The sequence below is a fragment of the Lampetra fluviatilis genome, chromosome 35 (assembly GCF_964198595.1).
Source record: "Lampetra fluviatilis chromosome 35, kcLamFluv1.1, whole genome shotgun sequence".
Taxonomy (NCBI): domain Eukaryota; kingdom Metazoa; phylum Chordata; class Hyperoartia; order Petromyzontiformes; family Petromyzontidae; genus Lampetra; species Lampetra fluviatilis.
This window is the reverse complement of record NC_136309.1, coordinates 5,366,156-5,390,085: the sequence shown is the minus strand read 5'-3', so window position 1 is coordinate 5,390,085 and position 23,930 is coordinate 5,366,156. Positions and strand designations below refer to the sequence as shown.

Sequence of the window (23,930 nt, the reverse complement as noted above, 5' to 3'; positions counted from 1 at the left end):
CTTCGTTACCGCGGTATTTTGTCGGGGCCCGCCACGGGCAAACGCGGCGCCGCCGTTTCGGAAGCTTTGGTGGAGCCGGATTGCACCGTCGCTTCGCGGGACCGCGGGAGATGGCGATGGCTTGGGAAGGGACTCCAGCCAGCAGCGGATAGACCATGGCTGACGACGACGATCGACGCCGCTAGACGCGGTCGGAGGGAGCACGCGCGTGTCGCCAGCCCGCCGCTCGCATCTTCACGAACACCAGGCTCTCTCCGGCGGTATGCAGAGTTTTTTTTTATGTCATATTAAACACAGTACCGTGACAACAAAACATAACTCCCCCCCTCCCCCCCATCTAAAATCAATAACAAAGCTGAACGTTATAAAAACACAAGACCCACGAAATAAATATTTACAGACACAGCCATTCCCTGGTCGTCGCTGGGTCTGGGCAACTGAAGACCAAGAGACTCGAAAGACCCTGGGTTTCGAGCAATTCTGGATCTTGTCCATTTATACGGCCTGCCACAAAGACCCCCCAGAGAACCTCAACAGACTGTAGTAGGGGCAAGTGTTGTTGGCGAGCACCTACGAAGGCCGGCACGGCACATGAGGCGGTGGGTGGGTCAGCACCACGCCCGGCCGCCTTGTGGCGATGTTTACACACCGTACCAGGTACTAATTTGAGGCCGAGCCGACCTAGGCGAGGCCCAGGACCGGTTCAGATAATCGCCGGGCTGTCACACACACGACAGGCAGACACATCGTGCGCACATACAGACATACGCTGAGGCAAGTGCTGTTAGCGAGCACCTATGAACGCTGCATAGCGCATGAGGTGGCGGGTATCTGGCACCACGCCCGGCCACCTTTGTCTCCCCGGTGCAAATATTTTACACATCGCACCAGATACTCATTTGAGGCCGAGTCGACCAAGGGGGGGGGGGGGGGTGAGGAGGCCCAGGACCGGTTCGGATAACCGTCACCCGTGTTGGTGGTGGGCGTGAGCGGAAAATCGAACTCGGGTGTTAGCCGGTTTCGTAGCGCGGGCGCGCTAACCGCCGCACTACCGCTCACAGACAGGCACAAAACAGAAACGCAATCACACAGACAGGCACATCACACACACGCGTGCAAGCATGCACGCACGCACGCACGGACGGTCGAAAAGCTTTGAGGGCCAGCGGAGGAGACGATGCCTTGATCGCCGAGGGCGCTACTCCGTTAAATTCGCCTCTCATCCCTTTCGTCTCGCTCCCCCTCTTGACATCAACTCTGCAAATCCAACTCGGCAGTCGAAATTATGTCTTTGCTGTCGTCTCTCGCAGCAAGCGTTCGCATCGACCGAGCAGCGTCGTCCTATTTGGCTACGAAATAAGACCGTGAAAGCAGGCAACGGTATTCGCCAAATTCACTTCCTGAAATGCGAGGCTCCGCAAGGTTTCCCGGCACGTGGTGCGAAACGTCGGACGCCGCGCCCAACGCAGGAGAGATAAACAAACTTTGGCGGCAGCGGAGACGCCCCGGCGCTCCAAGTCCTCCCTCTGCCAAGTAATTCACCCACCCACACGTCGTCATGTGAGGCGAGCAAAACGTAACGTCACCTTGAAGTCTAGGGTAATATAGATAAATATTGTCCGCTGTATAACGCTCGATAGCATCCTCGGGCTAATCATTACCTGCTGGGTAGCACAATATTAACGAGAACCTGGCACTGCAACTTGCAATGTCACCGGTAACTCCTCTAGAGAAACAGCGGTTCGACGGACGCAGGGGCAGTAGCTCCTCTCGGTGAGAAACTTGCGAAAACTACCGATAGTTTCACCGTCCTCGCGCGACCGACGCGCACCCACTCGTTCCGTTGCGGAGGCGACGTCGGCGGCGGCACGGTTCTGGTTCCGCGGTGGAAAATCGGCCCGGAGCCTCCCGAGCCACGCTGGGCTGGCTCGGCATGGCTCGGCATGGCTCGGTCGTGGGTTGTAAAAGCGTACGTGGTGTTCTCGCCGTGCAGTGTGGACTATTTTAAAGCAGCGCACCTGGACCAGCGTGCACAGGTGCATCGTGGGTAGAGTTACCCACGATGCACCTCTTTGAGCAGCGTTCATTGCCGCCTGTCCTGGTTTTCTCCCCTCCGCCTCCGGTATTGCAACATATCCTTCTTCCCCTGATATGTTCCGGTTTAATTGGAGCTCAGAGGTGGGCAAGCATCGCTGAAGGCTCCCGCCCTCCTCCCCCACCACTTGATAGAATGGAGATTTGCAAGCTGAGTCATGTTGACCCTGACCCTTGGAGTGCGGAGGAGAGGGGCTGGTTGGGTGGGGGGTGGCGGCTTGCCCCAACCCCCGGCTCGGCGGGCAGATACACGACATCCGATTGGCCGTTTCCGCTCCTGTCGTGTTTTTGTACCGTTTGTTTGTTGTAACGTTCTGACCCGCCCCTACCGGACACGCGTGAGAAAGAGCTTTACAGCTCATCGGATTCCTCCAGTATAAATAAACATTCTGATTCCGAGTAGGATGGCACTTGATTTGACGCCAAAGTGACCTCTGTATGTGTATGTATGCGTGTTGAACTTCCTTCACGCCGCACGTAGCCAACCGTGCCGATCTATCCAGCCCTCGGGCACGAGCCCTCGATATACTGGTCAGGGAGTGGCACCGAGAGTGGCACAGGAGGTCAGGGAGTAGCATGGAGGTGGTCGCGTGGGGATGGGGAGGGATTAAGAGGGGGGGGGGGGGCAAGGGAAGGGGGGTCAGGGAGACAGCATGGCAGCGAGCAGGGAGAATAAAGGGACACGGGGGAGGTCACGGGAGGTCACGGGAGGGCACGTGGAAGGGGTGGGGGGGGGTGTGTCACGGAGCGGGCTCGGCGGCCAGCGAGGGGGGCAGCCCCCCGTAGGGGCAGCCGTCGGCGTCGAGGTGGTCGCCCGTGCACTCGACGGCCGGCACGTAGCCCGAGTCCCACATCCCCGAGCCGCAGCGCACGCACAGCGAGTGCAGGCTGCACGGGATGCGGCGCAGCAGGCGGAAGCGGTACAGCAGGCCCCGCGCCTGCATGGGCCACAGGGAGAGAGGGTGGGTGGGTGGGAGAGTGGGTGAGTGGGTGGGCGACTGAGTGGATGAGTGAGTGGGTGAGTGAGTGGGCGAGTGGGCGAGTGAGTGGGCGAGTGAGTGGGTGAGTGAGTGGGCAAGTGGGTGGGTGAGTGGGTGGGCAAGTGGGTGGGAAAGAGAGTAGGTGAGTGGGAGAGTGGGAGGGAGAGTGGGTAGGTGAGTGGCTGGGTGAGTAGGTGAGTGGCTGGGCGGGTAGGTGAGTGGGTGAGTAGGTGAGTGAGTGGGTGATTGGGTGAGTGGGTGAGTAGGTGAGTGGGTGAGTAGGTGAGTGAATGGGCGATTGGGTGAGTGGGTGGGCGAGCGAGTAGGCGAGTAAGAGAGTGAGGCGGTGAGTCAACCGTTTATTCTCACAACACGACGCGCGTCTCGTCAGCGACAGGATGCCTCGTGACACACACGGCCATCTTTGTCAACTCACTGCTGGACGAAGACCTCCCCACGCCGAGTGGGTCGTGGCGGTCATTTGTCCATACTTCACCACGCCGGTCAGTGCGGATTGGTGACGGTGGAGGGGGAGCAGAGATGCTGGAGCATCGACGTACAGAACCATGGAGTCTGCTGCCCTCTGCTGCCCTCTACAGAGCCCCACAGCCGCTTATGAACAACCTGGGATTTTTGCCACACAGCGTTGGTGTACGATGCTTTTTCGGAAATATTTTGCTGTCTTTTCTTGGATTTTCTGTTTGCACTTAGTCACATAGTCACATTAAGATGTTTTCTTGTTCATGTTTTTTGTTTGTTGCGGTTGCACCAGATTCAAGTGCCGAATGGCTCACAGGGCTACACCTAATAAATGAAACTGAAACCCGGCGTGATTGGTGGTCGCCCACCCAAGCGACTTCCCAGGCTCAACAACCCTGCGGTGGGCGACGTGGTACAAGCGGTCGCGCGTTCGCCGCTTGTCGCGGAGGCTCGCGGTTCGAATCCGACGGGACCGCCCCGGTAAACACCGCCGGCTGTGTTAACCGCTACCATGCGCCGTTCTGCTTCACGTCGCGACAGACGCCAGAGGTCACAACCGGGTACCCGATACCCGTACCCTACCCAATACCTGGCTACCCGTACCCGGCCGGGTACGGGTACCCGTTTGCGACCCTGGTGCGGCCGGGTACGGGTAGGCCGTGAGTCACTGGTGAGTAACCGTTTGTCACTCATTTCCCAACGTCTTGTCTCTTCTCACAATTCAAGTTCCTAGAATCAACCCACCCGCGCCTGCAACATGGCTTCATCCCAGAGGTCGCAATCGTGTACCCGTACCCGATACCCGGCCGGGTACGGGTAGCCGGGTATCGGGTAGGGTACGGGTATCAGGTACCCGTTTGCGACCCTGGTGCGGCCGGGTACGGGTACGGAATCAAAACCCGTTTGCGACCTCTGACGGACGTTCAAGACCCCGTGACGTAGCGAGCCGTCGTGCGACGGCGTCACGGTCCGCATTGTTGATGAGCACGCAAAATGACACCGCAAATTACTCCATTGGGATTTACACATCGCCCCCCGCCTCCCCTCCCGGGGGACGAATGTAAATATTTTCAAGGCTGGTGCCGAGTTCTCGTCTTGTGCCACGGAGGGACGGCTGCTAGCGGGGGGCGGTCTGCGAATGCTTTGAGATGAGGTGGGACGTTATTATTTTCGACATATGGCGATGATAACGTAGGGGGGGGGGCACCGCAGGCGCTTGGGTCGTAGGCTGACGAAACTTGCGGCAACGGCGCACACAGAACCACCCTTGGTAGGGAGGTGAATAATATTTTTGTTAATTAAAAATGTACAATTAGAAACTACGGTCCCTTAACGACGTGACCACACCCAATCGGATTCCGTCCATCAACGCCTGGCGGCAGAATTATTATTAAACATTTTAATTGTTTCAATAACTTTTTGTGGTTTGTGCTTTTTGTTTTTGGCCCTCATATATAATGAATGTACAGTGTTGTGGGATGCTGTGGGCATGAATGACGCTACATAAAATTCAAGTATTATTAATACTATTACATAGTGCTCAGCAGACCCAACAAATGGCTTCAGAGCGCCATGCAGAGAAAACATTTCTAGAAACAAAAATTCTCGAATTTTTGTTTGGGATGGGGGGGGGGCAAGGGGTGGAGGGGGGGGCGCCCTCTGACCTTGATGAGTACGAGCTTCCCGCTCATGTGACCGGCGAGGTTGGTGAAGTGTAGAAGCATGGCGTCTGCGGAGAGCCCCCGCTGCACCACCACGCCCCCGTACGTGTCCATGATGGCCAGGCACACAAACAGGTGGAAGTAGTCCGTCTGGAGGAGCACAAAGACAAAGACCCCCCCCGTGTAGCCTCAGCAGAGCGGTTGGGCCAAGCTCTGTATCGACGAGCTCCCGCGAACAAGGCTCTGCGCGGCCCGCACCGTGCCCGGCCGCCTTTGTCTCCCCAGTGCTCACGTTTTACGGACGCCGCACCGGGGTTACTCATTTAAGGGCCGAGTCAAACTCAGGGAGGCCCAGGACCGGTTCAGAAATTCGTGAGCGGGAATCAAACTCGTGTCGCCGTGTACTAACCGCTGCGCCGAGGCTCCCTTACCCACGATCCCGCCAGGGAACACATGCACACCCTGGAGTAGCAGCTCATCAGACCGACTGTTCAGTCTCGAGCGCTGTGTTCAACCACCACACTGTGAGAAACAACAACACACCCATTCGTCCATTCACTCACTCACCCACCCACACACTCACCTACTCACTCACCTATGCAAAGGGCATGCACGCACAACAATCACCACGCGTTCACCAACACACACAAAGCACGCGAACGGGAATGTGCAAACACGCACAATGTACACGCACGCACGAAGAAATACAAAGACAAACGGCACAACAAAAACAAATATCTGCTATGGCCTTCACGGAAGGTTGGGGCAAATGCTGTTAGAGAGCACCTATAAAGGCCAACACGGCACAGAAGGGTGTGGGTGGCGAGCACCACGCCCAGCTGAGTCGACCTAGGGGAGGGCCAGGACCGATGTTTGGGCCGTGAACGGGAATCTAACTCGGGTCACCGGGTTCGTAGCGCAGTGCACTAACCACTACACCACCATAACAGCACAACACGTACACACGCAAACGCACATGGGCACGAGCGCAGTTCGTTTCGTGTTTGTACCATCAGTACACGAGTTCACGGAGCACACTCGGTCCACACAGACGGATGGAGATAATAAACTCAAATAAGATACAGAGGAAGGAACGATGTACGGCACACGCGTGGCATCGCTAGCGGAGGGTTTCCCCCCCCCCTCACCTCCCACCACCACTCACCTCCCGCTCAGCCAAGGTTCGCATGAAACGAGCAGAGAGAGAGAGAGCAGGCGTCAGATCGAGAGCACAGCAGCGGTGGCAGCGGTGGCAGCGGTGGCAGCGGTGGCAGCGGTGGCAGCGGCGCGCGGTGGTCATGATCGAAGCTGATTGTGTTACCAGGCGAAAAGCTGAATGGACCAGGATGAGCCTCGCTGGCTAGAGTACAGCGGCGCTGAGGCCATCGGTCTGCCCGGAGGAGGGGGCGAAGATGGTTGCTGCAGTGTGAATCATAGCAAATCGAGGGATTTGCGGTGTGATTTTCCCATTTGGCAAATTTGCACACCGACGCCGGCACGCGTTGGCCCGCTCTTGCGAACGAGGTCACGCATCTTTAAAGTCCACCGTGAGTTGGAAGTAGACGGCGCGTGGCGGTATTATTTTCGTTATTGTCACACGTCGCAGTATTGACCAGGGCGGCCGCCGGATTCGGGTCGCGAGCCTCAACAACAGCAAGCAGCGAGCGCGCTGCCGATGGGCCACCGCGTGAGCATCGCCTCGCGCCAAGTCACTGCCACGGAGGGGGCCGTTGGCGCTGGTTATGACAGCGGCAGCGGCGGCGGCTGTTCACGTCGACGGCTGCTGTGGTAGCGATGGCTGTGGGGATGTTATCGGCAGCGTGCGTCGGCTTTATCAGTGCCATTGGTGACGGTGGTGGTTACGGTGGTGGTGCTGGCGGTGGAAATGGGGGCGGGATTGTTGGCGGCAGTGATGGTGGGGGTGGTGACGACGGTTGTGACAATGGTGTGGCGGTGGTGGTGGCGGCAGTGACAGTATTGGTGGTGGCGGTGGTGGTAATGGTGGTGGTAGTGGTAGTGACAGTAGTGGTGATGGTGGTGGTGGCGGTGACAGTATTGGTGGTGGTAGTGACAGTTTTGGTGGTGACGGTGGTTGTAACGGCAGTGGTTAGTGACAGCAGTGGTGGTGATGGTGGCGGTGACAATATTGGTTGGCGGTGTTGTCGCGGCAACTGATTGGCGCCACCCCCACCTGGTAGTGCGCCCAGCAGGCCTCCCACATGCGCAGCGCCTCGGACTCGCGGAACTCGCGCTTGAAGCAGAGCAGCACCCAGCGGTGGCAGAAGAGCATCTGTAGGCCGTCCTCCCCCAGCGACTGCAGGTGCTCAAAAAAGCGCGGCAGCATCAGACGCACCAGCTCGCGCAGGTACGTCTGGGGGACCGCAGGGAGGGAGGGGAGGGCAAGGTGACGGGGGGGGGGGGGGGGCCGTGGGACCGCCGGGCGCGTTAGCTTCGATACGCCGTTGGCCTTCGCGACAGATATTATTATTCATTAATATTTTTTCGGTTCAGATCGTGTAACTGCGGCCACTCCTGCCGTCCTGATGCCCCAGGTCACAATGTATTGTAATCTAACATCACGTCCGTTACCCAACGCCAATACATTCAGTTCTAGGAATCACTCTTCCTGCCACCTCCTGCCATCATAGGGGGGTGCACGCCGATGGCTTCGCACCACCTGCTCAAGGCCCAAGACCGGAGGACATTTCAAAAGCTTGTGTTGCCTCCGAAACGTCGTGATTTTTATTTTATTTGTATTTTACTTTTATTAATTTTAATTTTTTACCTATGTGAGTTTACCGAAAATACCTAAGAATATGAATCCTTGCAGTCACGAAAGCTTCAAATCTAGAATTTCACAATCCTGCCCGATGACGCCGGCTGTAACTACCAGCGGAACGGCCGTAACCCAACCGTTAAACGCGCGTGCGGATCGCTCTCCAAACGACGCGACCGGTGGTGCCGCATTTGCCCGTCGCGTCCTGACAACTTCAGCAATCGGCCTTGTAGGGCGGAGGAGGGCGCGCGTCACGCAAGTTTGTTCGCGCGGCGATCCGACAAACAAACAAATAAAAACGATCACGAACCACCGTCACTGTTCGTCGGGTGCTTTCAAACTTTTACCGAAACGCCTACGAAACAACCGACGGTAAACAAGAGAACCCCGGCACGGCGCTCCGCACCAGCTGCGTCTCCATGTCCTCGTCGCGCGGCGAGCTGAAGAAGATCGTCTCCTGCATGAGGCCCACGAAGCACCAGAAGGAGTCGGCCTCGTCGCGCACCTCCGCCAGGATGGGCGCCAGCAGGTCCGACATGCCCTGCGTGTAGCCCACGTCCGGACGGTACACCGCGTAGTTCAGCAGGATCTGCCTGTGGCCACCAGCACAAAGACAAAGATCCCCCCGTGTAGCCTTTAACAGACCGCCGGGGCAAGTGCTGTGAGAGAGCAGCAATTAACACGAGCACAGGTGGCCAGCACCACACCCGACCGCCTTTGTCTCCCCAGTGGTGAGGTTTACACACCGAATCAAGTACACATTTGAGGCTGAGTCGACCTAGGGGCGGCTCAGGACCGGTTCGGATATTCGTCACTGGTGTTGGTGGCCGTGAGCGGGAATCGAACCCGGGTTGCCGGGTTTGTAGCGCAGCGCGCTAACCGTTACACTACCGCCAGCACACGCACACACCCACACACACACTGAGACAGAGGCACAGGTCCCCTGTACAGACTACACGGACTGTCGTGGCAAGGGCTGTTAGCGCGAGGGGGTGGTGTGGTTGCCCGTTCAGTAAGGAAGATGTCCCTCACCCCTGCTCTAAGGAGGTGTGGCTAAGAGGTGTGGCTAACGGTGATTGTGTGTCTGTGGGTTGTTTGGCTGATGCTGGTATAGGTGATAGTGGTGGTGTGGGGTGATCGTGGTGTTCTGGCTAGGGGTGGTGTGGCTGACCGTGGTGTGGCTGCCTGTATTGTGACTGACAGTGGTGCTAGATATGGCGTGGCTGTAGGTGGTGCGGCTCGGGGTGGTGTTGTTGACGGTGGTGTGGTTGTGAATTGTGTGGCTGGAATGCAGTGTGGTTGGCGGTGGTGTGCCTGTGGCTAGTCTGGCTTGTTGGTGGTGTGGCCGAGGTTGGGACCTCATGATCTCCACGTTGGGGTTGTCCTCCCCCTGGTAGAAGGGGTGGGAGCGGTCGGTACGGACTACGTCGCGGTCCACCGTGTACTGCACCTCCCGCCAGAAGCGCTCCTGATCCTCCTGAGACATGCCCAGCCTGGCACACGGGGACAGGCGGGGACACGTGGGGACACGTGGAGACACGCGGGGACACGTGGGGACACACGGAGACACGCGGGGGCACAGGGGCATGCACGGGGACACCAGCAAAGGACTCATGCACGAAGTTATGTGGACACCAACGCTGGCACACACCAATACACACAGGTACACGTGCGAGCTGTCGTGGGGATGTTCAGGCATGCACAGGTACAGGGGAGGCCCAGGAACGTTTTCAGGAGTGACTAAAAAAACTGTTGGGGCAAGTGCTCTTATTGAGCACTTATGAAGGCTGGCACGGCACACGAGGGGGTGGTTTGCCAGCACCACGCCTTTGCCTCCCTAGCGGCGATGTCTACACACCATACCAGGTACTCATTTGAGGCTGAATGCGACTTAGGGGAGGCCCAGGACCGGTTTCAGATAATCGTCACCCGTGTCGGCCGTGAGCGGGAAACGCTAACCGCTGAGCTGCCGCTCCCCACCACACACACACACAGCGTACCGTGCGTGCGTGCGTGCGTACCGTGCGAGCTGCACGTCGGCGTACTCGCGGCGCTTGTGCTGGCGGAGCTGCTCGCGCTCGTGGCTCGTGGAGCGGAAGGAGTAGTACTTGAGCAGGAAGGGCCACACCTCGCCACGCACCTCTGTGGCTACGCCGGCAAAGAAGATCGACTGGGGAGGACAGGAGGAGGAGGATGACGAGGAGAATGAGGAGCGTGGCGGACCGGTCACGTCGCTTGCTTCACAGTGGCCAACGCGACCATTGTGAGCCAGCAGTAACGCTGGTGCCTTCACAGCGAGAAGAGTCTGGGTTCGATTCTGAATTGGGTGCATTTCTGTGTGGAGTTTGTCTGTTCTCCCCCCACTCTCCCCCCCCGCCCCGTTCTGCCAAATGTGAGTGAGCCTGTGCGCGAGTGTGTTTGCGAGTGGAGTTTGTGTGTTCTCCTCCTGTTCTGCAGAGTGAGCGTGTGTGTGCGCGAGTGTGCTTGCGAGTGTGTGAGCGTGCGGAGTTTGTATTCTCTCCCCTTGTTCTGCAAGGGTTTTCCTCCGGTTTCCTCCTCCCAAAGCTAAAATCAAACCACGCACAATGTAACTGGTATTGGCCAAAACATCCCAATGCCGAAAAATCCCCTGCAAAATACGCAATTGGGATCGCACACATCAACAGCAGCAGCAGTAGCAACATCGCCACTCAAGTGCGAAAACTCGGCGGTGGATTATCAACAGTAACATTCTGAAAAAGTCGTGAGACTCGGTAAGACTTTCCTGGGTGAGTAAGCAAGTGCTATAAAGAATGACAATTCCATGGCTCGACCCGCCTAACTAACCAATATATGTTTGCGTAATTCTAGATTTGAAGCTTTCGTGACTGCAAGGATTCATATTCTTAGGTTTTTTCAGTAAAGTCACGTAGGTAAAAATTAATAAAAGTAAAATATAAAATTAAAAAAATCACGACGTTTTGGAGGCAACACAAGCTTCCGTCTTCAGGTGGGACCTCACAGCACGATAGCTGCATCAAGTGAGAGAAATTCCAAGAAACAGTATATATACAAATACTGTTTCTTGGAAGCTTGTGTTGCCTCTGAAACGTCGTGATTTTTATTTTATTTTACTTTTATTAATTTAATTTTTTTACCTACGTGACTTTACCGAAAAAATCTAAGAATATATGTTTGCGCGTTTGCCATTCGTGCCGTTGTTGGAGCGCAGGGCATTCCGAAGCATGGGGCGACGATTGCTGCTGCTGCTGCTGCTGCTGCCGTGCTCCCAGAGGAGTAACTTGCAGTGACGCCCCTCCTACTAAACTACAAACCATTAAACTACGTTCTATTTACCAGGTGATTAAAAGCGACTGAGGTGTCGCTTTTAATTTTTTTCAGAAGCGATCTGCTCACAAATGATAGCTCAACGAAGTGGCTTACCATCACGTGGCGGAAAATTTAGAGCAGCGGCCAAATCATCCACGCACAAATATACAGCAGCAGGCGTCGTCAGGGTCGGGATCGAACCCACGACCTCCCGCATACCAGGCGAGGGAGACAACATCTCGGAACCACCGCGTCACTTCAACGAATCTGTCCGCCACGGGACGTGACGCCGGCCGCACAACGCGGTGGCTTCGATACGCCGTCGGCCTTCGTGACAAATATTATTATTCGTTATTACTTTTTTCCGTTCAGATCGTGTAACTGCGGCCACTCCTGCCAGCCTAATGCCCCAGGTCACAATGCATTGTAATCTAACATCACGGCCGTCACCTAACGCCAATACATTCAGCTCTAGGAATCACTCTTCCTGCCACCTCCTGCCACCCTAGGGGGGCGCACGCCGATGGCTTCGCACCATCTGCTCAAGGCCCAAGACCGGAGAGGACATTTCACAATCCTGCCCGATGACGCCGGCTGTAACTACCAGCGGAACGGCCGTAACCCAACCGTTAAACACGCGTGCGGATCGCTCTCCAAACGACGCGACCGGTGGTGCCGCATTTGTCCGTCGCGTCGTGCCAACTTCAGCAATCGGCCGTGTCACCCGCACTCCGCCCGGCGCGGCGCAGGTCCTTGACGTCCCCCCAGCTCGGCGGAGCGCGACGTGCGGCGTGAGCCGTGCCCGCACCTTGCGGATCTTGTAGTCCTCCTCGACGCGGCCGTCGGCCGTGAGGTGCTCGAGCCACGAGCAGCGGCTCAGCTGGCGGTAGCAGCCCTCCTCCGGGTGCGCCCCCCCCTCCACGCCCCCCACAGGCTCATTCACGCAGAAGTGCAGGTAGGAGCGGCTGTCGCTCACCTGCGCGCGCACCGGGCGGTGTCGACATCGGAGACATTTACAAGTGGCCGTGACGTGTACACACACACACAATGGCAAAGATATCCCCCGGATTAGCCCAGAATAGACTGCTGGGGCAATTGCTGTTAGCGAGCGCCTATGATGGCTGGCGTAGTACACAAAGTGGTGGGATGGGCAGCACCACGCCCTGCCGCCTTTGTCTCCCCGGTGCTGATGTTTACAACACACTGCACCAGGTACCTAGGGGAGCGGTGGTGCAGTGTGGTGCTGCGGGCGGTAGTGCAGTGGTTTGTCCGGCAGCTGGTATGGTGGTTTTTGTGGTGCGGTGGCGTAGTGCAGTGCTGCAGTGGTCGGGGTGGTGGTTCGCGTGGCAGTTGGTGCGGTGGTTGGTGCGGTGGTGAGGCTGGTGTGGTGGTTGGTGCCGTGGTAGGTGTGATTGGTCTGGTGGTTGGTGCGGTGATTAGTGTGGTGGTAGGTGTAGTGGTAGGTGTGGCTGGTGTGGTGGTTGGTGCAGTGGTAGGTGTGGTTGATGTGGTGGTAGGTGTTGTTGGTGCAGTGGTAGGTGTGGTTGATGTGGTGGTAGGTGTTGTTGGTGTGGTGGTAGGTGTGGTTGGTGCGGTGGTTGGTGTAGTTGGTGCGGTGGTAGGTGTGGCTGGTGCGATGCTGCCGCGTCTTGCCTGGTGTGTGGGCGAGGCGAGGGTGCAGCACTTCCATCGCTGGAAGACGTCGGCCAGGCGGTCGAGTCCTCCGCAGTGAAAGTGGAAAACCTTGTACTGACTCTCTCGGCTCGCGATCACAAAGTGCCCACTCGAGCCGCCCTCCTCGCTGGGCAGTGGCACGCGGGGATCGGTGGCACACGGGGATCGGTGGCACACAGAGGCGGGGTCACAACGGGATGATCTATTGACCCTCCCGAATCGCAATCATAGTCGTCTCCACGAGAGCTGCCCTGCTAGCTGAGTTAGTGTCAAATGGGGACCAGTCCATTGGCATGTGGGGATAAGTGTCAGACTGGGAGTCATGTCACGTGGGGAACGTGTCACATGGAGACCAATGGGGCCCATTCTCACAGCACACAAGGGCGTGGGTGGCCAACACCATGCCTGGCCGCCGTTGTCTCCCCAGCGCTGATGTTAACACAACGCTTCGGGCACTCATTTAAGGCCGAGCGACTTCCTGTCCGCTTGCCGATTCATCTATCAGTTTCCAAACCTGTGCCAATAACGGGTTTTCTCGCCACCTGCAAAGCCTAAAGAATCATGATAACAGGGTTTTCCCAATTTGTGTGAAGTGCTACAAGCCCGGCGACGTGAGTGAGCCCCTCACCTGAAAAACAGCCGCAGCGACCTCATGTGACCGAGGTCGACGCTGAACACCCCGTCCACCTGCTCCAGCGTTGACAGCTTTAGCCGCTCGTCCCAGCTCATCTCCCCGGGGCCCCCCTCAACTCCCCACCGAGCCCCCCAGCCGGGGTCCGTTTCCCAGGGGGCCCTGGGGGACACCTCCTCCTCCTCCCCGCCGGCCACACCGCCCCCTTCACCCCGCCCATCGTCCCCCCGCTCAGATGGTGGCCGCCCCCTGTCCTCGTTGCACACCAGTAACGGAGGCACCCATTGGCTGCCGTCCTCCGCGATGGTGGCCAACGGGGTTGCCTTGTTATTGTTGCCATTGCTGTCCTTGCTGTCGCCGCGGGTAACGGGGAAGAGGTTGCCCTCCGATTGGCCGTTGGTAGGGCTCGGGAGGAAGCTGGGCTCCGATTGGCCGTTGCCGGGGCTCGGGAGGAAGATGGGCTCTGATAGACTATTGCCGGGGGTGCTCAGTTGAATGGTCACATCTGATTGGCCGTTGCCAGGGCTCGGGAGCAGGCCGGGCTCCGACTGGCTATCGCCAGGGGTGCTGAGCTGAATGGCCACGCCCGATTGGTTGGTGTCGGTGCTGGGTGGGCAGGAGAAGGAAGAGGCGGCGCTGGGCTGGACCAAGTCGGAGGAATTCTGGGAAGAGGTTGCCGTGGAGCTGGTTTCCTTGGAAACCGGGGACCCGTTGCATCCGGCAGACGAGACCGAGGTCAAAAGGCAATCGCTGAGAGACGGAAAAATCACACACGACCAGACTCGATTACTTTCTTTGCAATTTTACCTCCAAAACAACGTCCAAGGGGGTTCATCGCGGCTGCGTCAGAAACGCGGCGCTGGCACCGCCAGGCAGTGCCAGCTCCACTCTCGGCGCTGTGACCTCGAAGCCACACGGGCGCCGCGACCCCAAACACCACTCTTAAACAGAACACAAACTCACGGCACGCCGCACCCTTCACAAATTAATCGAACCTCTCCTCCCTCTGCTCATTTCTCTTCCATCATCTCTTTCCCAAAGTTCTGCCGGCTCCGCTGCTGCACGTGGCCGCTGCCCCTAACCCAGCACTGAAGTGGAGGCAGCAGCAGCAGCGATGGGTTGGCGGATCACCGCACAGATGGGCTGCGAAACTCCCTTCTACCCGTGGGTGGGCTCGCCAGGAGAAGGCGGTAGAGCGAGTGAACTGATCGCAATTTATCTTCTTGGTTCTTTCGGTAAAGTCACATAGAAGGGAAATAATAAAATAATAAAATTCAAACATAATAACATAATATAATAAATTATATTAAATGAAAACATAATAAAATAATATAATAAATAATATTATTAGTTTATAATGTTGTATTTTTTATTATTTCCCTTCTACGTGACTTTACCGAGAGAACCAAGAAGATGAATCCCTGCAGTCACGAAAGCTTTAAATCGAAATTTGATCGCAATTTGTTTCCAACTGCCTTGCCCCCCCCCGTCACGCAAGGTGTGGGGATTTCTCCACGTGCTCTGGTTTCCTCCCACACGGATCGTAGTAAACACTCACTCACTGGCTGAAAACTTCTGAAAATAAAACTCCCAATGCAGGACCCTCGTGAAATTCATAGGTGATTCATAGGTATGTATTATTATGATAACCGGTCCCAATTCAAGAGACGTGTCAACTCTTATTATATTGCACCTCCAATAGTGCTGTTTGTTCCTGGCCAATTGGTATTGGTGGTAATTAGGTTGAAGTTGCTCAGCAACCGTGGTTTTCGAAAATATATTAAATCCACTGCTGGATGAATGCCTCCCCGTGCCGGGTCGGAGGAGACTTCCCCACACTGCTGGACATCTGTAAAAAAAGAGCTTCACAACTCATCGGATTCCTCCAGGAGAAATAAAGATTCTGAATAAAGATTCTGAACCTGGGTTCCAGACACCACGCGCCACTGATATCAACCATGCCCGGGAATCAAGAAAAAGAAAAAAGTTCAGCGCTAAAACGTGAAGACGGTTCTGTAGTGTGATGCGCTGGATAAAGATGCACGATGCGCGACGCACCCATGCGGCCCGGGGCGACTCGCTCCGCACGCCTCCGCTACGGAGGGGGGGTCCTGGCCGTGGGGGGCGTGGGCCCCGTGAGCGGGGGGCCGCTCCAGCGAGCCCCCCGGCAGCGACAGCGAGGAGGAGAGGCGGTCGGGCCGCACGGGGCCGTGCGTTGGACTGCACTCCCCGACCGTGTGTCGCCTCTTGTTGCTGTCGCACACAAAGACAAAGATTCCCCCGTGTAGCCTTTCACCAGCGTCGGAGCGGCGCACGAGGTGGGTAGCCGGCACGATGCTCGGCCGCCTTTGTCTCTCCCCTCCCCCACCCCCTCCTCACCTGGTGAGCGTGGCAGACCCCCGTCTCACGGGCGAGCTCTCGGGGGTGACGTAGCGAAGCGCCTCCTCGTCCTCGCGCTCGATGCGAGCGTTGGGGACCCAGGTGAGCAGCAGGGAGCCCCCTCCGCCCCCCCAGCCCTCGTCAAACTCCACGCACAGGTAGCCTACGCGGGGAGGGCGGGATGGGGGGGGGGGCAGCAGTCAAGCACACGCACGCACGCGCACGGTGCGTGTACCGTTTCGTTCCGCACCAAGTCAAACTTTTCGCTCCGCTTGCCAGGGAGCTTCTTCAGGGGGCCGAACTGAATTCGGAAGAAGCTCCCGGGCACTCGAATTGAAACGTCGGACTTCGCGGAGATCATCTCGCGCGCAGGAACTAAAGGTCGCCATTGCATCGTGGGATGGAAGAGGCTCTGGGAGGTCTTCATCCAGTAGTGGATAAATCACGTGCGATGATGACGATGATTGATGGTTTGCGAGAGCGAAGCAAGGGCGCTGCTATGTTGTGCCAGGCCCTGTGAACCTGCCCAGCCCTGTAACAGGTAAATTAAAATGACAACAGAAGTTCTGGGAAGAAACAGGTAATACAACACCTGTGATTATTTTATTTTTATTTACCTTCTGTTTACCCGAACTTTATACCTCGGGGCGTGGAGCGCCGTGCTATGAACCCGGCGACCCGAGTTTCATTTCTGGCCATGATTGACATTAGTAGAAAATATTTGAACTGGTCCTGGGCATCCCCTAGGTTGACTCAGCCTCAAAAGAGTACCGTACTTGGTGGGGTGTGTAAACATCGCCACTCGGGAGACAAAGGACGGACGGGGGCGGTGCTGGCCACCCACCCCTTCGTGTGCCGTGCCGGCCTTCATAGGTGCTCGCTAACAGCACTTGCCCCATCATTCTGTTAAGGCTACACGGTGGATCCTTGCATTTGTCTTTTGCACAGTTGGCAGGAGGAAATCCAGGTGGTGTATCTGCCAGTCGTCCCTAACCCACAACACCTGGGTGTGTCCTGTTATCTCCTGCCAGCAGCGAGCCACTTAGTCGCGATTGGCGGCTGTTATTGTTGCTGTTATAGTGAAACCACACAGACCCGGGTATGTCAGCATGCTTCCATTGTGTGCACGTGCATGAATGAATATGTACGTACACCGTGTGCGTGTAATGGCACGCTACTCGGTAGAGTAACTTGTGTGTGTAAGCATGTGCGTGCGTCTACATATCTATTGTATGCATGTGCGCGGTTACAACCCACTTGGGTAATATAGCTCGCGTTACGCGTGTGTGGTACGTCTGCATGTATGCACGTGTTTGCACGTGTGTTCACACACACACACACCTGGGTAGTGCATCTCTCCCCTTACTTGTGCGTCAAAGAAAAAGATCTCGCGTATAACTTCAAACATGACTTATTGAGGCAAGTGCTGTTAGCGAGCACCTATGAAGGCCGGCACGGCACACAATGGGCTGTGTGGCCAGCACCACACCCTTTGTCTCCCGAGTGGCCATGTTTAGACACCACACCAGGTTTTCATTTGGAGGTGAGTTGACCGAGGAAAGACCCAGGACCAATTGAGGTAATCGTCACTAGTGTTCGTGGTTGCGAGCGAGAATCAAACTCGGGTCACAGTGCGCTAACCACCGCACCACCGCTCACCACACGTGCGTGCAACAACAACAACAACCGCCGTTCACCAATGGCGGTGACATCATCGCGGTGCTTGTGTCATGCGAGGTCAACTTTGAAGCCACGTCAAGTGTCCAAGGCCCGTTGGCAGGAGGTCACGGAACAGACCCAGGTGCCCTGAATTGACTGAAATGACTGGCAGAAGCACCAACTGTGCTCTGTGCTCCCTACTAGGCAAGCTTTCTGCTTTATAGCCACCCAGCGCTCTGCAAGGACAAAGATCCCCGTATAGCCTTAACAGACTGTAGGAGAAAGTGCTACTAGCAAGCCCCTAAGGCTGGCTTGGCATACAAGGGGGTGAGTTTCCAGCACCACACCCGGTCGCCTTTGTCTCCCGAGTTGGGATGTTTAAACACCGCACCAGGTCGACCTAGGGAAGGCCCAGGACCTGTTCAGATAATCGTCACCGGTGTCGGCCGAGAGCGGGAAACGAAGCCGCGTCACCAAGATTCGTAGAGCCGCGAACCACTGCGCTACCGCTAACCGCTGCGCTACCGCAAACACGCGGGCACGCTCTCTCACCGGGGTAGTGCAGCTCCTGGCCGGCATGCACGCCCTCCGTGGGGTGGACGCAGACATTGTTCTTGGAGAAGACGATCTCCCCGCCGCGTGCTCCGCGCGCCGCCGCTGTTGCTCGCTGCGGCGACAGCAGCTCCGACGCGTGGCGGAAAATACGCCCCAGCGACATGGCCACCGTCACCGTGGCAGCGGCATTGCCGCCCGCGGCAACCGGCGGGGCGCTGCGGGAGGTCATGTCGGGGGGGGGAGGAAGGTCGGGTTAGAGGTCAGCGGGTCCACCGGTCAAGTATATTGCCCGCGACGACACCAACGATCGTTCTGTACGATAAGGACATGGGTCCTTGCCGATAGACATCTGGCGGTTTGGCAGCTCTGGTTGAAGCGAGCCGTGCCCGACTGCTGACGAGACTCCGAATGTCGAAACTGCTCCAGAGTTTTATCGAACCGCCACTGCTAGAAAACAATTACGAGGACAGTCAACGTGGGAGAGAGGTTGAGTCATCGACTTAATTACTTTGCTTACCTATGTTCTCCACTTCATTGGCACGAAATTATTATTCTATATAAATGCCGTCGATTACGTTTGGAGTTGGTTAAAGTGGAATTAAGTACCAACAAAAAAACACAAAAAATACAGTGCGCAGAGAATCGTGGAGAGAGAAAGAGAGACGTGCTTGCAATTGCTTATTTGACCTTTCTGTATCCCCGGGCCATTGTCAGTCGGTCAGTCAGTTTATTTCGGGTAATAATGACATCATAATTATTACTTCAAGGTGTACAGCACACAGGAGAGGCTCACTCTTGTACAGAGAGGACGACTCGGAGGCGACAGAAGTAGGAGCCACGGACGAGTGGGAAGGCGGCAGCAGCCACGCGGTGAGCCGGTGCCAAATTCTCCCCCACCCTAAGCTCTGCAGTCCTCTACATATCGAGGTTTTTCACCGGCCAATTAATCAGTGTTTGCATGCGGGAGGAAACCGTAGCACCCGGAGAAAACCCACACGTGCGAGGGGGGAGACACTCTATCCCGCAGAGACGGTACACACGGAGTCCACATGTTTAGCTGAACCGCCTTCCACAGGAAGGGAGTTGCACAACGTTTTGTTGCGGCGATCCACCAACTCCCGCTGCTGCCTCCACAGCGCAAGATTACAGGCAGGAGCCACATGCTGCACAGCCACCACCATCAGCCACCACCACCGCTACCAACCCGGCCAAGGCCCATTGAGCTAAACTGCTGTCTTTCAATGGCGACCCGTCAACCCTCAATTTTTTAAATCCTTTATATTAAGTTCACTTGCTTGCTTGCTTGCGCGCTTACGACCGTGCACATCTTTCGGTCGTTTTTTAACCCACTTCCCGTGATCCAATCGAGCTGACGTTTTGCACACAGACTCGTTGTGCGTGACAATTTATTTTCGTGAAAAAAAATTTCCCAAATTTTCCACTTTTTAGGAAAAAAAAATTTCACTAACACAACCATATATTTTTCCTAAACACAGAAAATTATTCAAGAAAACAACAAAAAATGTACAATATAAACAATCATGCAAAAACTGAAAACCTTATAACCCTTATATACGACTTTCCTTATATTTAATTTAAAATACCAATGTGATAAAAATGAAACTCTTACTCAAGAAAAACAGAAATTAATAATAAAATAAAACCGATTCCACGCATATAAAGGATTTATAGTGAAAAACTTTGTTTTTACGGGTTAATTTTTCTTTAGCTCAAACTTAGTGCCTCCTCCTCTTTTCACCGTGCCCCCCATTGTGTGGGTCATGGGCGTCGGCTGAAACTTTCCCTGGGCGAGTCCCGTGGGGCCATCGTGATGAGGCTCTCGCCCAGACTGGTTTTACCGGTTTGTTTCCCCCTCCCCACAGTCTCGGGCACCCCTTGAAGTTTAAGTTTAAATCGTCCGGCAGACAGCTGGCATTATGAGTTCTACTCCTCTTTGCACTGTCTGCAGACACTGTATATACTATATACCGACCGACAGTACCACATAACACATTGGCGATGCATGCTGCTGCGTTGGCAGCGGTGCACAAGCACAAATAACAAAAACATGTCACATTCATCAGTGACATTGTGGACATGAAATATATATATATATTTCAGGCGATGTTTTGGAAAATGGCCCTTCTTCAGAGCACATGAGGGAGGCCAGAGAGTTGGAGGCTGAATTGTACACCACGGGGCCCTCATTATTAATTTCAAGAATGTTTAAAGATGAACAGTCTTAAATTTCACCCCCCCCCCCAACTTCGGCATCACAGTATCTCACCAAAGCTCTCAGATGTAATTGGCATGAATTCTACAGGAGACCTCGCTGCTTATCTCTACACAAGTACTCATGGGGCTATTTTCATCAAAAAAATACGGACCATTTTAAGATCCTCATATCACTGCAAAGACACTTTTAAAGTGGAAAATCCCCCTCCGCCCCACCCCGACTCAAGACAAAAATGATGTCCAGCTCATCTTCTGTTTACAGCCCTGAGACAATGATAAAAGATACTCTTTGGTTCTTTCGGTAAAGTAACGTATAAAGATAAAATTATAAATTAAATAATAGCATACTATTAATTTATTATTTTATCTTTATACGTGACTTTACCGAAAGAACCAAAGAGTAATTCCTGAAGTCACGAAAGCTCCAAATTAAGAATGATAGAAGATGTCCACGTTCCGATGACAGGGACGAGATCATCCGCAGAACCACTGTTGACTTCCTTACAAAGTGTTAGGAATCATTTTATCGACCCCCAGAGGGATGATGATGATGATGGTGGGCTCAGTTGTCCCCCCACAAGCAGAATTTGAACGCGCAACCTTGCAATGACTGCTCATTCTACCCGCTGAGCCACCTTACCGGATGCATCTCTGTAAATATTATTCACCGAGCTTAAATATTTGGCCCGATTTCTTACATGATCTGGTAACTGCCTCGACAAAAACTACACTGGTCAACACACTTTTTCTGGCATAAGGTATTACAACGATTTTACAGTAATTTTGGGGTGCTGATTCCAAATCTGGAATCAGTTTTTGTCTATCACATCAGGGTTTTCAGATATCAAATATTGCATTTTCAATAAAAACTGCAGAAGAAAAATATTAAATAAACGTGGATATCTACATAAAATGATATTATAAACACACTATCCTAAAAACACAGCACTATATTTTAACACTAAAGCTATCGGCAAACAAAATATTGTCTCGAGGTGGGAAGCTCAGGTTGGGTTGGCATGGAACGAACCCCGTGATTTTCTCCGTCCACTGCTGAATGAATTTTCCCGCCACACCATGCACGTGCTAACCGTAGGGATTGTTTGACTATGCTTCACCATGCCGGCCAATGTAGGCCGGTGAAAGTAGACGGGTCAAATATCACCGACTACTGATTTGAATTTAAAGGATGCTGGCTTAAAGGTCCCGGCATCTCTAAGCACCTTCTTTGATGACATCCCATCTCAAGCATTACAATCATGCCCAGCTGTAATTGCATTATTCAGTTGTGGCCAACCGTGTTAATCGCACCTCCGATTAGCACGGTTGGCTACGTACAATGCGAAAGAAGTTCAACATACAGGGAATCCTCTACTTACGGACATTCGACTTACGAACTTTCAGAGATACAAACAAACCCGTCCTATGTCCAGTTGCCTGTTCGGATCGAGAGTCGTAAGTTCAACCGCTGCACAATAGATGGCGGTGGTTGTTCGGTGTCAAGCACAGGCTTGTTTTAAGTCTCAGGACCCAAACACTGAAAGGTTTAGAAAGGTGTCGGCTATTGCCTCTTACAAGTTGATTTATGGAGAAGAAGAAGAGAGCAACTGTGCAGACATCTCTTGGTAAGTTTTTCAAGAGAGAAGAGAGGAAACAGAAGCACCTAAGGGAATAATCATCTACATCTGCAGAACACGAAGAACCAGTGGCATCTAGATCTATAGGAGATTATAAATGTTTAAAGGCTTCCCCCGTGTTTAGTGTACATGCCGTAAAACATGTTTGGAATGGACAGGAGTAAAGTTGAACTTACGAACAAATCGACTCACGAACTGACCTCTGTAACCTAACCCGTTCGTAAGTATAGGAGTCCCTGTACATACATACAATCTTTTAACTCGGGTTGCCGGGTTCGCAGTGCAGCGCGCTATCCACATCGCCACCACTCCACTCTATGCTGGTGACGTGCCCCAGCGGTGACGCCTTCGCCACTCGTTGAAGAGGATCGCGGTTCGGCTCCAGAGGCCGCCCCGATTAATACTGCGTTGCGTCTACCGTGTAAAATCACTGCAGAGGACGTTACAGATCCGGTGACGTCACTCACAAGCGAAAGCCATTGCACTTGAGTCGTGGTCCAAATTTGAAATATTACCCACATTATTATTCCCTGACCACACTAAATTTGAAATATTCCCCGCATATTACTCGTTTTTTAATATAGACGGTGGCAATCATCGCCTGCATGCCTCCCCCAAAAAAAAACTTGGCAAGAACCTCCTGAAAAAAAGTCATGAGACTCAGGGTTGGCTTTCTTGTGTAAACAGGCGTAATAATAGACTTAAAAAAATATTAGATGCAGAGGTAATCGTCATCATCGGCCATGATAAATCCGCTGCTGGATGAAGGCCCGGCTAAGCCGTTGTCATTTCTCAACAGCGTTTTGATTTAACAAGTCACAGAGCGCACGGATCCACGACACTGGACTCACGACCTCTTTTCAGAGTCTCTGAATAAAGGGAGACGTGGGTTTAATGAAGTATAAACTCGAGAACGGGAATGAGACACGCTTTCGGATGTCACCTGGTGAATGCTGCCTTCAGGTGACCAGATGTCCCCTCACCTGACCAATTGCTCCATCACACGAGCAAATCCCTGCTCACCTCGTCCCACCTGAGACCACGTGGTTAATCACGTGGCCACGTGTCTTCTCACCTGCTCACCTCGTCCCACCTGAGACCACGTGGTTAATCACGTGGCCACGTGTCTTCTCACCTGCTCACCTAGTCTCCTTAGCTGACGTGTCTCATAGGAGCATCTGTCAGCTGACCTGACCACGTGTCTCCTCACCTGCTCACCTCGTCCCACCTGAGACCACGTGTTCTCCTCACCTCGTCTCCTTATCTGATCACCCGTCTACTCACCTGAGCACGTAACTCCTCAGCTGACCACGTGTCCTCCTCACCTCACAATTGTCTATACTTCACCTTTATAGACCGAAAATGACGGCGATTATATTACGATTACTTAAGGCACAGCTGTACAACACAGCACAGCACACTCAATGAACAGCTAAACGCGCGTTTAACAGCAACAACAGCAACGACCCACAACATCAATCGGGCAATTCAAGTGACACGGAACCACTCACCCACAGCAACGTGCATCACCATCATCAACTCAAGCGGCAGTAGCTACGATCACATTACACGGCAGGGGCAGGCAAGGCAGGCAGGCAGGCAGGGCAAACACGCTCGCCCCGTGCCTCGCCAACCAATACAGCTTTCTATCTCTTTTCGACACACATTCATCAATGACAACAACAACAAAAAAGTAACCTTTTTGTTAACAAAAATCGTCACAATGCGTCGATAAGTAAATAAAGATACATACGGCTACAGACGAAACCGCCCGGCCGCTCGCTGTCCGGTGTTGGGGGTATACGTGGCCACGGGTTCTTACGGCGGTTGCGAGGGTGGGTGGGTGGCAGCGAAACGCGT

At 54.4% G+C, this 23,930-nt stretch overlaps 2 protein-coding genes across 3 annotated transcripts in view; one reads left to right on the top strand and one right to left on the bottom strand.

The window, feature by feature from the left end:
• Window positions 1-343: 343 nt before the first annotated feature.
• On the bottom strand, window positions 344-23,912 carry TBC1D16 (TBC1 domain family member 16). Of its 2 annotated transcripts, none has more exons than XM_078872798.1 (13): window positions 23,824-23,912; window positions 18,196-18,413; window positions 15,985-16,147; window positions 15,664-15,858; window positions 13,603-14,355; window positions 12,954-13,101; window positions 12,109-12,276; window positions 10,013-10,161; window positions 9,350-9,484; window positions 8,398-8,584; window positions 7,407-7,586; window positions 5,219-5,365; window positions 344-3,032 (listed from the first exon to the last, which is right to left on the bottom strand). In XM_078872798.1, the coding sequence occupies exons 2-13, from the start codon at window positions 18,359-18,361 to the stop codon at window positions 2,835-2,837; spliced, it is 2,589 nt and encodes an 862-aa protein (XP_078728924.1). In that variant the 5' UTR covers window positions 18,362-18,413; window positions 23,824-23,912; the 3' UTR covers window positions 344-2,834. The 2 variants fall into 2 exon arrangements, with proteins under 2 accessions (XP_078728924.1, XP_078728925.1); XM_078872799.1 differs by having other exon boundaries at window positions 5,219-5,299.
• Window positions 18,360-23,930, top strand: part of CCDC40 (coiled-coil domain 40 molecular ruler complex subunit) — a 31,552-nt gene continuing 25,981 nt past the window's right edge. The window contains exon 1 of the mRNA XM_078873058.1: window positions 18,360-18,445. Coding sequence (XP_078729184.1) covers window positions 18,360-18,445 — 86 coding nt within the window. The remainder of the gene's footprint in view (window positions 18,446-23,930) is intronic.